This window comes from Ictidomys tridecemlineatus, chromosome 11 (assembly GCF_052094955.1).
Source record: "Ictidomys tridecemlineatus isolate mIctTri1 chromosome 11, mIctTri1.hap1, whole genome shotgun sequence".
NCBI lineage: Eukaryota > Metazoa > Chordata > Mammalia > Rodentia > Sciuridae > Ictidomys > Ictidomys tridecemlineatus.
This window is the reverse complement of record NC_135487.1, coordinates 61,049,742-61,062,302: the sequence shown is the minus strand read 5'-3', so window position 1 is coordinate 61,062,302 and position 12,561 is coordinate 61,049,742. Positions and strand designations below refer to the sequence as shown.

Below are 12,561 nucleotides of genomic sequence, written 5' to 3'. Positions count from 1 at the left end.
ACTTCTAGCACTTGTTCTTTAACAAATGAAACTGAAACCCTGTGTTTAAATAAGGGGATAAAAGAGGGGAACAGCGGTGTGCACACACTCAAGGGGGAGGTGATTACTGTCCCTTGCCCAGGCGCCAGTGGCAGCTAACTCTGCTGGACTCACCCTGCTCTCTTGCCCTCTGCTGTGTCTTGGGAGTAACCAGACACCAGCTGCTGCCAGCCAAGGAGTCAGAAGCCTGAGATGTTCCACCCAAGAACACCTTTTCCTAGAGTTCTCTTTTCTCTCACTTCATGGTAGGGAATAAAACCATTTTGGATCTGCTTCATGGAAACAAAAGTTCTGTCTTTGTTTCGTTTTGTTTTTAAGACAAATGTGTATTTAATTTGGATGGATCTCAATAACCACCGGTTGGATTCCCAGCAGCTTTTGGAAGCCATCATTTTAAGGCAGGTTATCCTTATCTCATTTTAGTCTTCCTTTGTCCAACCACAAAGTCAGAGCCCAAGCTGCTTCTCTGTCTTTCTGCATATGGTGTAGCATTTGTCAATATTAAATTTAATTTGGGCTAAGAGCAGTTCACTAACAGTGAAAACACAAAGCTTGCTGAACTTTACTTCGCCTGTGTGTTCAGTACAGCCAACGTTAGCAAACTTAGTAAATTCAGCAACATTATTCTACTCAAATCTAGGTCAGCTCTGTTGATGAAACACGTTACAGGTTTGGGAACTGACCCTATAAAAACCCACATAAGATTTAACTATATCATTACCTATTGCACCTCTTACTTTCTAAATAGAAGGATATATTTGTACGCAAACACCAATCCAATGGGTCAACATTAAAGAGGTCATCATCAACAACAGACATTTATTGAGCGCCTATTGTGTGCAAGGCACTGTACTAGGTATGGGGCTACAAAGACATAGGAAAAACAGTCCCTGCCCTCAAGGAGCTTACAGTCTAATCTAACAGGACACATACATATAAAGACAAAGGACAATCCAAGGTAGCATATAATAAATATTAGGGCACCAAGTAGAAACAAACAGGATTTTCAGCCTTTTTTTGCATTTGCATTTCAATACCCTGAGTAGGTGGGGGTGAGTGAGCTAGAATAGAGGGGTTACTCCTGTTCAGTTTTAAGCCTCATAGCCACTCTCTCACCTTCTTCCATTCCGAAGCATCTTCTGGTACATGCTAAACCCTAAGCAATCTGTACACTCCTCCTGTCCACCCGCCCCCCCCCCAAGCCTTATTCCAATGGTCCCCTTGAGGAGGCTTCTGAGTGGGAGACCCACTGCCCCCGTTTGTGCAGGACTGCCCTGGTTTTAGAACTGAAAGCCTGCCTTCTGGAACTCTCTTCCCTCCCCTCCTCCCTACCCTGGGCCAAACCAGAGGCTCCTCCCACATACTGTGGTCCATGCTCTGGCAGGACCTACCCCAAGTCTGTCTCCCAGACGGGGTTTTAGCTTAAAAACATATAAGGAAGACCTTAACAGCCCCAAGACTGCTGGTTTGAGAGCACAAGGAACACAGAAGGAAACCAGGAGAGAATGATGGCGGACAGAAAGTGAGGCTCAAGAGAAGCCGTGAGGGTGAAAGCAGTGATTTGGGTCAGGTGTGTAACACGCAGACAGAAGAGGAAGACTGGCCTTCTCTCAGTAGGTCTATTTACAACTCGAATCACTCTAGTAGAATCCAGAGTATATTTGTGAGATAAGATTGCTCTTACACAAGGGCAACTATTTGGGCAGCTACTAAATATGTACATATGCATTTAAAGAGCACTCTCTTAATTTCAACTTTTTGCTTCCACTTTGACCTCGAGTTCACTGAGCTTCCAAATCAATAATTTTTGATTTTTGAAGGAATGTCTGGGTCACAATAAGATTGTTTTCCTCCATTCTTACATAAGTCAAATGGATCTGTAATTCAGAGGACTTGCAGAAAACAAAGGTAATCTGTGTTGAGAGGTGGTGTTTGGAATCTGCTACAAAAAATATGTTAGTAACCCAAGGATTCCAAGAAGCCTCCCTAATTTCTGTATTAGGTATAGTACTTTGTGTTTTGCTTTCAGCCAGTTTTTGGAAGAAAGGGTTGAACTTTGGAGCCCTAGGACCTTGGCGTTCCTGAATTGCTCCCATTTTCTAGCCCTCCGGAGTACATACCAGGGCTATCAAAGCACAGGGTCTGAGTCGCCAAACACCCATTATCGGTAATGGAAATCACACAGCTAAGTCCCCACGCGGCACACTGAATATTTACCTCCTAACATTCTTTTAATGTGTGCTTTCGTGGGTGAATATTTACTGTAGAATATTAAATGTGAGATTCCTCTCTTTATGGGCCATTTGAAGTGATTGATTTTGTTTGTGAATTCCTGTTTCTTTGCCCATAATGGCTATCTATTGTAATGGCCTCTGCCAAATGTTCTTGCATTGAAATAACAGAAGCCATGGATCGGCCAGCTGTGGCATTGTATTACAGTGGTTTTAAAAGCTAGGAGGAGGTTGATGACACAGCTGGGGAGGGAAGAGAAAGGTATGTAGCATAACAAGTATGACTTAGGCTTCAAACAACTGAAACCACTGAGGTCTGTAAACGTGATTCTGTAGACATCTTTTATATCGAAGTTTTATGTTTAATGGTGTTGAATGGTGTTAAGTCTGACAATTGTGAAATGATAGTGGCAAGACAAGAGTTCAATTGCCCACAACCGGGTCCATCAAGCACAATCCATCAGAATTCTAGGCATTTTCTTTAATGCTGCAATAAAACCACTATCCAAGTGATAATTTCTTATACCTGTTTATACCGTATTCTAAACAAAGCATGAATTCATGTGTTCTAGCTACATGTAGATTTAAAACATTTCCCAGTGAAAATAGGACTTTTCAGAATGTAGTTGCTTGTCTTTTTTTTTTTTTTTGAGTATGTGAAAGGGAGAAATTACAAAAGAGATGAAACAAACTTGATTTTTTTTAAAAAAAAAACAAACAAACCTAAAACCCACAGGTACACAGACATGTGAAGTATTATTAGATCAGGTAATATAGTTTCAGCCTTGCAACGATGCTTTTCCAAATTTCCATAAATATAGGAGTTGTTAAAGGAGCTGCTTACATATGAGCAACACAATCTCTTCAAGTGATTGTAAATGGTGGCCATAAATCAATTGTGTAAAATCATACACTTTTTTATATATTCATAAAAACATTGTGTGTTCAGAGTCTGTGCTGCAGAAGAGATTGGGTTCAAATAAAATTCATAGTCCCTTTAAAAACTATGGGAAATTTTAAAGAATGAATTCAGTATGCTTTGGACAGCCATTTCAATTTTCTTACTTGCTTTTGACAGCTCAAGTCACACCACAGTAATACTAACTTGGTTTTTGCTGTGTGAACATTTGGACTGTGTTTGCATTTCAACAACAGTGCTCCACATAATTAATACTATTAGCTATTGGAAGCAAATGAAGTCTTATTACTAATTAAAAGAAGGAAAAGAAGTGGTTATGTGAGAGAACTGCCTTAATCACAAGCCAGGTCTTATGGGTAAAATGGTGTCTGTCTCCATACATAGTGCTTGCTGGTGCCTTCAAATTTGGCATTAGATAAACTAATGCCTCCTATGCCATTTATAAAGAAAACATTAGTATGCTAAAAACTAGTTTTTAAACAATATTACTTCTTTAAATGAAAATTTATTATACTAATTGATCTTGGCTTGGAATGAAATGAGTCCTTCATGTTCCTTCAGACCAAGGAATAAACACAGTAAATCTAAGAAGATGTGCAGTGAGAGAGTCCAGATGGTTCACAGGCTCATGCATTGATGGGAGGGTGGCTGCTGTAATGACCCTCTCCTCACAGGAGGACTCATCCTTGCACTTATAGCCAGGGAATATCTCAGAAGCGTGTGTGTGTGTGTGTGTGTGTGTGTGTGTGTGTGTGTGTGTGTTGCTTCCAGAGAAGCAGGGGGTCGATTTTAGTCAATGAAGACTCAGAAAGGAATATGTTTTCAACTACAGAGGGAGATAAGTCATACAGGAATATAAAACACCCCCCAGAATAAGGTTCCTGATACGATTGGAGCCCCATCATTCCAAGTGTAACGTCTTCCAATACATCAATGAGAAGAAGCTTGTAGAGTTTTAGATTTGGAATAAAAACCTAAGAATTCTTCTGGCACAGTGACATCATTCTGAAGAAAAAGAAACGAGGGCTTAAGAGAAACTACTTATATCAACTGTTACTGAAGAAAACTGTCTTTAAGTTTCTCTAGTTAGCATCTTTTTGTTTTAATAACACAACTTTTGGTTATCAAATTTGTCCTTTTGGAACACTTCTGTACATTAGAAAATCTTATAGCTGTTCTTGCTATGAAAGAACAATTTTTTTTCTGGAGCCTAGGAGTTCCAAAAATGCGATACAACATTTCCAAGTCAAATACCAATCGCATGCTAACAATGGGCTTTGTGAACACAGTAACTCATCAACCCTATTCTAGGCCATTTCCAACCATCATTCAGGATTAAAGAGTTATGAAGAATAAATTACCACATAATTATAATCTATAAAAATACTGGCCTAGAAGTACACTAAAAAACTCTCAATAAATAAATATTGGACATTTGCTTTATGAAAGTCCAGTGGAGATGTGCTCTTCAGAAATCATGTCCATACTTTCAGGCTGCTTTTTACAAATCACACAAACAGAGTCTGACATATGACAAAGGTTATAAGTCAGGTTAGAATACAACTTGGTAGAAAAACATCTTTTGACATGGTATTTCTATAAAGGAATGCAACTAATGTTGAGTTGCTCATGTATCAGTTTCAAAGGCAATACTTAAAGAGATCCAAAGTGGTTTTAGCCATGGTGGCATCACTGAAATGAGTGCTCAGTTCCTAAGGGTGACCTCTTTCAAAGGGACAGCATTCATCCGGGTGTATTAATTCGGCAATATGTTCTTACAAACCAGCTGCATTGTCTTGTGGTCATGCCTGCTGGGCATCTGTCCATGGTATTGAGTTGAAGCTACCAATTCTGTTCCCTTTTCCTGGCTGGTGGCTCAAGAAGTTCAGTGCCCCGTGTCTAACACAGTGGGTACCTGGCCTTATGGTCTGGCATGCTCATTCCTCACAACACAGGTTTATTCTCAGGATGATTTATAGCAGGTGATTCTGGTTTCCAGTCTGGTTGGAAAAAGTGAATGTTGAATGTCCGTGCCCAGTTCTTAAACACTCGTTTCTCTGTGATAAAGCGGTGATGACTGCCCTTCCGTCCTCGCTCATGGGAAAGGTACATTGTACATTCATCAGGTCCAAAGGGCTCATAATAATGATAAGGTACTGAAGGATGATTGGGATCCCTGTAGGAGGAAAATGAGATAATTGATTAGAGCAAAAAAAATTTATTTTTGACTGATTCAGGCAAGATGTTATCTTTAGTAAGCTGATAAGCACAGATCATGTTTTCTAGTCAAATAAATTTTTGTAAATGGGTTTTCTGATGTTTAAGCAATAAGCAAGTGGAGAGGTTTCAGGTTGTAAAATAAATGCAGTGGCTATCATTGTCAAACAAAGAGATTAAAAATGTGTGTCAGGGGCTGAGTATATAGCTCAGTTGGTAGAGTGCTTGCTTCATATGCACAAGGCCCTGGGTTCAATCCCCAGCACCACCAAACAAAGAAAGAAAGAAAAGTGTGGCCAGATGTTCATGTTCAACTTCTGGGATGTAGGTATGACATATTCATAGTCACAATTACAGTTCTTATTTCCATTCTTGGCCCCATATAGTCGATTTAGTACAATTAGCCATTGAGACATTTATGAAACAAAAACAGACCCTTCCCTATACCAACTGTAACATCCCAAACTCTTCAGGTGCTTCTGGCTCTAGTGAGACTGTGGCCTATAGGATATTACATGATCTGGCTCTTCTCTGGAGTCTTCTCCTAACCCAACCAGCCTTGCCCTTTCTGTTCCAGCCACACTGGATTTTCTGATTGTTAACTTCATCAATTTTGCCCTCACTCAGGGCCTTTGCACTTGAGAATGGGTCACCTGCCTGGAACACTGTCCCCCATAAGTCCACTCCTTCTCACCATTGGGTATCGATTCAAGTACATCCTCCTTGGAGGCCTCATCTGACCCCTCCTCCCTTCACTCCATCTCACTTTTATTTCCTTTATAGTGTTAATCTCTCTTTGAAATTGCTATTGTCATTTACTTGTCGATTGTCAGCTCATTAGGAAAGGGATTTGTCTCATTTGTGGAACAGTGCCTTCTAGGGATGCAATGAATAATTTTTGAATTCTGTTGTTGAAGGAACAGTTAGCAGCTGAACATCAAGCCTCTTAAGAACGTTCTTCCTTCAAGTATGACAGCTGATGATCCTAAACTTATCCTGTTGGGAGAGAAAGGAAGAGAGAAAGCAAGGTGCCACTCTCTTTCTCTTGCCGCTCTCAATGTCCTCTGTACTCAAGGATCAGGGTTTCTTGGTCTGGAAATCCCAAGTCCTTAATCCTGGATAGGTAGCTTGACAGGGTAGCATGTTTTTGCATCTATTTCCCTCATCAGCCTCAAACAAGAAACACTGGCTTATTTCAAGGTGGTACGTGCAGGATAAATGTGTAGGGATGGTTTGTGTCTCATTGTAGGGTTTCTAAAGAGCCCTGTTTGCAGACTAGTGTTCATTCTAGAACAGTCCTCCCTACCACTTCTGTCTTTTAAAGAGTAGATGATAAAATTAGTCAAAGTTTCATAGCAGAAAAACTTTTCTACCTTGAGCTACATTTACCAATAGGCCTTGGTGCACAGACTAAAAGGAGAAAAGGCCCATGTTCCCTGCTTCTGAATGCCAGTGGTCTTTCAGAGCCCGATGCACTGGGGTCCCCCTCTAATCACTGGGCTCTGCGCTAAGTACAGGAGCGTGGTTTCCCAAAGATGCTCATCCTGCTAGCCACCTATTTGTTTTGTTCAGAGGAGATCAATACACAAATGGCTTTTGGAGTAGCAACTTTACTGGGGTCAGAGATCGAAATCTTTTATCAAGAGAGGTGCCGAGTTTGTGGCTCTGACAACAATAAACCTTTGAGCAGCTTCTCCTCTTAGGTTAAAGTTCTTCCAGGAAGACAGATTTATTTTTGTCATGTAGCATCTAAACACTGCTCATCCTGGCTTGGATGCTGTGTTGAATTAACACATTGCCTCTCTAGAACGCCTGAATTGGGAGTATAGTGAAACTCTGGATCCTTTCTTGTCTTATTATGGATTTCACAGATTTATTTCCCCTAGAAATTGGAATTACCTTAAAATTTAATAGAGGGTATTTTCAATATAGAAAATGCATGCCAGGGAAAATTCAGACTGGAATTAACCACATGAAAAAAATTGAACAAAAAGGAGTAGAAACTCATGAGTTAACCCTCCACAGGCTCACATGGCATAATTTCGGAAACTGTGCCCAAATCATATCCACAGTATACTTGGGGTTAAGTTTTTTTTCCATCTCAAATCAGGTTTTAAATCTGATTCATCTATATTTTGGACATTTTATTGGCATCAATCTGACTAAAGAAACAATTAGGTTTCTAAAAATATCACAAGATTGATTCAGCACCTAGGAATAGAGGGTAATTGGAAACCAGCTAAAGGATGCTATGTGATCAATTTCCTTATTCAGGAAGACCATCTCTTTGAATGAAAACTTATCTGGCTCCATATTGATCACTTAAAGGGTGAATTAAGTGTATGTATTTGGGAATCAAGATTTCAGAGGTGTCCAAATGAGCTATTCATGTAAATGAGAGCTGTTTCCACACTTGAACACTCTGTCCAACTAGCAGCAAAGTGCTTTGCGGGATTTGGGAAGGCAGATCCGCAGGAGGCAAGAAGATCTCCCTCCTTTTGGTTTAGAAAGCCCTTCCTAGCTTCGGGTCATAATTCCTGAGACCTCTTCTCAAACCTGACTTTCTAAAGGCTGCCATAACTTTTAATTCCTTCACCAATTCCAGAGAAAACAGTCATGAACATGGGCATAATTTCCAGTTCAGGGACTATTGTAAAAGGAAGGATTCTAGTGCCCCAGTTCCTGTTTGGGGACCAGTGAAGCTGAATGAGTTGAGGTGGAGTAGTGGACTGTTGCATGGGGAGATGGTCACAGAGCCAGTTCTCTGAGTAGCTCACTCTTAACAGCCAATGTGGACACAAGTCTTACACAATGCAAAAAAAAAAATTTTTTTTTTCTTTTTAAGAAGGAGCATGTGGGGAGAGTGAAGGAACGAACATTTAGTTTACCTGGGGAGCTTCAAAGACATGCTCTTACCAGTGTACCACTCCCATAGCTCTTGGGTTAAAAGATTTGGAGAGGTCCCAGACACAGGTATTTTTGAAGTGCTTTAGGTTTGAGCATCAAAATAAATGATGGCAGTGTTGGATAATAAAGTCCATAAAATGAATTAAATATCCATGAGTTCATGATGATTATAATAAATAGCTGACTAAATAAATAGATGGGAGAAGCAATAGTGTTTCATTACAAAGGAATTACAAATAGTAAATGTAGAAAGATGGAGGGAATAGAAAATCACCCTAGAACAGCGTAATAATTATTATGGGCAAGATGCACCAATGAATGGAATATTAGTGGGGAAAAGGAAAATAAATAGGTTATTTGCATAGTCTTAAAGCTTTTCCCCAAGTTATGTATTAATGACCAAAGGGAAAATTATAACTTTACAATGGATAAGCCCAGCAGACATCACCTTAACCCAATGATCAAGGTTAACATGGCTGGTAATAAGGTAATAAGATACTGCCATCATGTACCTCCTCATAGGAGAGGCTGTGAAGGGCTTAGCACATCAGTGGTACCCTTCCCAGGAATGCATAACCACAATCTTATCATGGGGAAATATCAGAAAAACCTAGAGTGGGGGACATTTTACAAAACACTTGACCAGGACTTTTCAAGGGTGTCAAGGTCATGAAAGAAAAATATTTGAGAATGAAGAAACAAGATAAGTAAATGCAAGGGAATCTTTGACTAGATCTTGGAGGAGATAAAGGATATTATCAGAGAAACTGGTAAGATCTCAATAAAGCCTGCAGTTTAATTAAGCATTGTACTGTTAATTTCTTAGTTTTGAAAATTGGACCTTAATTGGGAAAACTGTCAGCATTAGGGGAAGCTGGATAAAGGGTACCTGGACTCAAGTTTTCTCTAATTCTAAAATTATTTAAAACAAATGTTACTATATAAATAATACACATCTGAATGCGGGCTTATATATACATATATAAATATGTATTATTTAAAAAGAAGCTCCTTAGGAGGTTCTAATGTTAAAAAGCTCCTTAGGAGTTTCTAATATGCAAACAGGCTTGAGAAGACTGAAGTTACCTGCTAAAGCTTCAGTTTTTAACTAATGATATGCCCTTTCCATCTAAGCACGTGGCACCCAGGGAGAGATTCCTTTGTCTGGCTTCAGGCATACAGTCTCACTATGGACCATCCAAGCTGCAGTACTTGAGCATTTCAGCCCAGACCACAGTGCTTTAGCACTCTACAGATATTAACTTTAACACTCACATACTCCCTGAAAGAGATATACTGTTATTACTCATATTTTACAGATGAGAAAATGCATGCCCAGAAAAACCAAAGACATTTCAGAGCTGTTTGACCATTGATTCTTTATACTCAGAGTGAAGTTCTATGTCTTAGAGAAGCTCCTGTCCTCAGGTAGGATAGCTGAACTAAAGTTACTTGGTTTCTGCTGGGATCATCAGCACATGACTGGGAGCTAGCTTGTCTAGGCTACATTATTCCAGGCCCCCTGCTACAGAGGTGCCCCAGGTGTGATGCTTACTCTGTGCCACTGGTCATGATGGTAAGTGAATGCTTCAGGCTTGTTTATAATTCTGCTCACTACTGTGAAAGGCAGCATGCATCTACATTTTTTTAATCTTCCAAAGCAAGTTGTACAATTGGGAGGAAACCTCACAATATTAACAAGCAAGAGAGGATACTTCAATTTTGGGGTATAGATGAGGTTCAGCATATGCTACCCCAAAATATTTGAAGAAGCAACAGAAGCAAGAAGGTCACTCCCACCTTCCCCTCACCCTTCTTCCATGAAGTAGATCTTAAAGAAATTCTTGACCTTCCTCTAAAGTAGATCATAAAACTTTTATCCAGGAATACACACACACACACACACACACACACACACACACACACATGCGCGGGCGCACACACACACACTCAGAGGAAAGGAACATCCTCATCCTCAAAGACCCAGAGATGCAAAGAGGAGTCTGAGTTAAGATCTGCTAACTCCCACCCAATGCCTCATCATTAGGTCATACATTTTTTGCCCTATCATATTTCTCCACTACTATCCTCTTCTTCAAACTTAGCATGAAAATATGCAGGTTCCTTTATTTCATTGGGTCTCCATTTCTGAAGTCTCCCCACCCAAATCCTACATTAAATAAATGTGTATGCTTTTTGTTGTTAATTTATCTTCTGTTATGGGATCCTCAGTCAAGGAGCTTGTGATGAGTGAGGACAGGAAATGATTTTTTCTCATCCACAGTACCATCTAGGTTGTCCGTGCTCATTGGGTTTGGGGCCGAACTATCCAAAAGGCTGAAATTGTTCCAAAGAAAGCATAACATCTTTGTCTATCTCTAGAGTGCTCACTCCCTTTATGTACACTTCTATTTCTGATGTGGTGCCTGGCTATCATTGGTACTCAGGAAATGTTTGAAGAATACAGTTGAGCTAATAGCTGTCAAGTGTCTAGGTTGTTCTGCAGTTGGCTTGTGTCAGAAGCCTTTGGGGTCACTCTGTAGTATTCAAAAGAAAATGCACCTACAACATCCTTTCCTAAATAGGAAAGAGAGTGGAATGAATCTGACAGAACTTTCCTATGTTCATATATGAATACACAAGCAGCGGAACTCTACATCATATACAACCACAAGAATGGGATCCTCATGAGACTAAGTTATACTCCATGTATGTATAATATGTCAAAATACACTCTACTGTCATGCATAAGTAAAAGGAACAAATTTTTAAAAAGAACATTAAAAATTATCTGCTGTAGGCCCAGAAGTCCTGCCAATTCACAATTACTCTGCTGCCTTGATTTCTTGGCTTTGGAACCTCTTTAGAATGGAATTGTTTGCACACTTGCAAATCTTGGTATGAACTTGTATCTGGAGCACACAGTAACAAGAACCTGTATCTGCTTATCCTTCATGTGACAAAGAGCCATGATGAGTCACCTGAGCCCCACGTAATTTAGAGCCCCCATAATTTAGACTCTTTGGGTGATATCATAACATCTCAGAATGGACCAGTGAGATCCATGGGAGTTGGAGGAAGGTAATGAAAACACCCAGTGACTGGCAAGAGTTGGTCAAATCATGGCAAAGCTGGAGGAAACAATAAGCTTTCAGGAAGAAATACAATAATATGCTTTAATTCTACTTCAGAAAATATAAATCACATAGGTGGCAATACCATTCCACACCTGTCCACCATAAGTATCTGATTCTGCACAGTGGACTATCGCCAAGTAGGAACTTTCCCTGGTACTTATTGCTGGCAGTTTTATTAATGTTCACTAGCTAAGAATTCTAGCAGAATCAACTCTCTGGTATTCACGATACCTTTGAGATGTCCTTCACATTATGGATGAGATATTAATTTAGTTCCATGACAGTGATCACTCTGAATCATTACCCCACTAATTAATACTCAAGAAATGATGGGTAACAGAGAGTTGTAAACTTGGTAATGTGCTAAGTATGACCAGAAATAAGATTATTAGGTAGAATTTAAATGCTTGGCCCATTACTATCACAAATAATTTATAATGGAAAATGAGGTTAAAAATACTCGTCATAACTTAGTTTAGAAAGCAACGATAACAGATCTTTATAGTGCAATTTATAGTCCATCCAAGGAGAAAGGATTTGGCTTCCTACATAGATATGGCATGATTTAAGTGTCTACTGTCCAAAGAATAATATATTTCGATGCTGTCTCTGGTTCTCCAGCTTTCTGAACTCTGATGAGCATGAAGTCTGGTAATGGGGGAAGGGTCAGAGCTGATACCTAAGCTCTCCTATGAGGACACAATGCTGGCGCTGGCTGGGAATGAGACAGTAGGGCTACCATTGACTTCTGGGCCTCCCTCAAAATCTGAATTTGCCGTTTGCTAATTACACTCTTCAATCACCTGGCACTTTTTGTCTTGGGACAAAAGTTTTGAACCAATCTCTTAGATATCCCCAAGGAAAAGCCTTTTGTTTATCATGGAACCAGCCTATACTTAACATATACTATGTTCCAGACACAGGGACAAGGGCTAAAGATACAAATGGGGACTGAGACATGACCCCTTTTCTTAAGGAGCCAAGAAACAAATGAAGGAAGTAAACCAACTGGTCACTGAGTTTGGGCAGCACAGAGGTGGAGGAAGGCTCAATGGACCCCAAGGTTCTGACATGTGTCCAGGAGGATTTGAGGAAGTGGAAGGTTGAAAAC

The 12,561-nt window shown here is 39.9% G+C and overlaps 1 protein-coding gene across 1 annotated transcript in view; it reads right to left on the bottom strand.

Moving 5' to 3' along the window:
• Positions 1-829: 829 nt before the first annotated feature.
• Positions 830-12,561, bottom strand: part of St6galnac5 (ST6 N-acetylgalactosaminide alpha-2,6-sialyltransferase 5) — a 157,390-nt gene continuing 145,658 nt past the window's right edge. Inside the window, exon 5 of the mRNA XM_005330688.4 lies at positions 830-5,365. Coding sequence (XP_005330745.1) covers positions 5,134-5,365 — 232 coding nt within the window. The 3' untranslated portion in view covers positions 830-5,133. The remainder of the gene's footprint in view (positions 5,366-12,561) is intronic.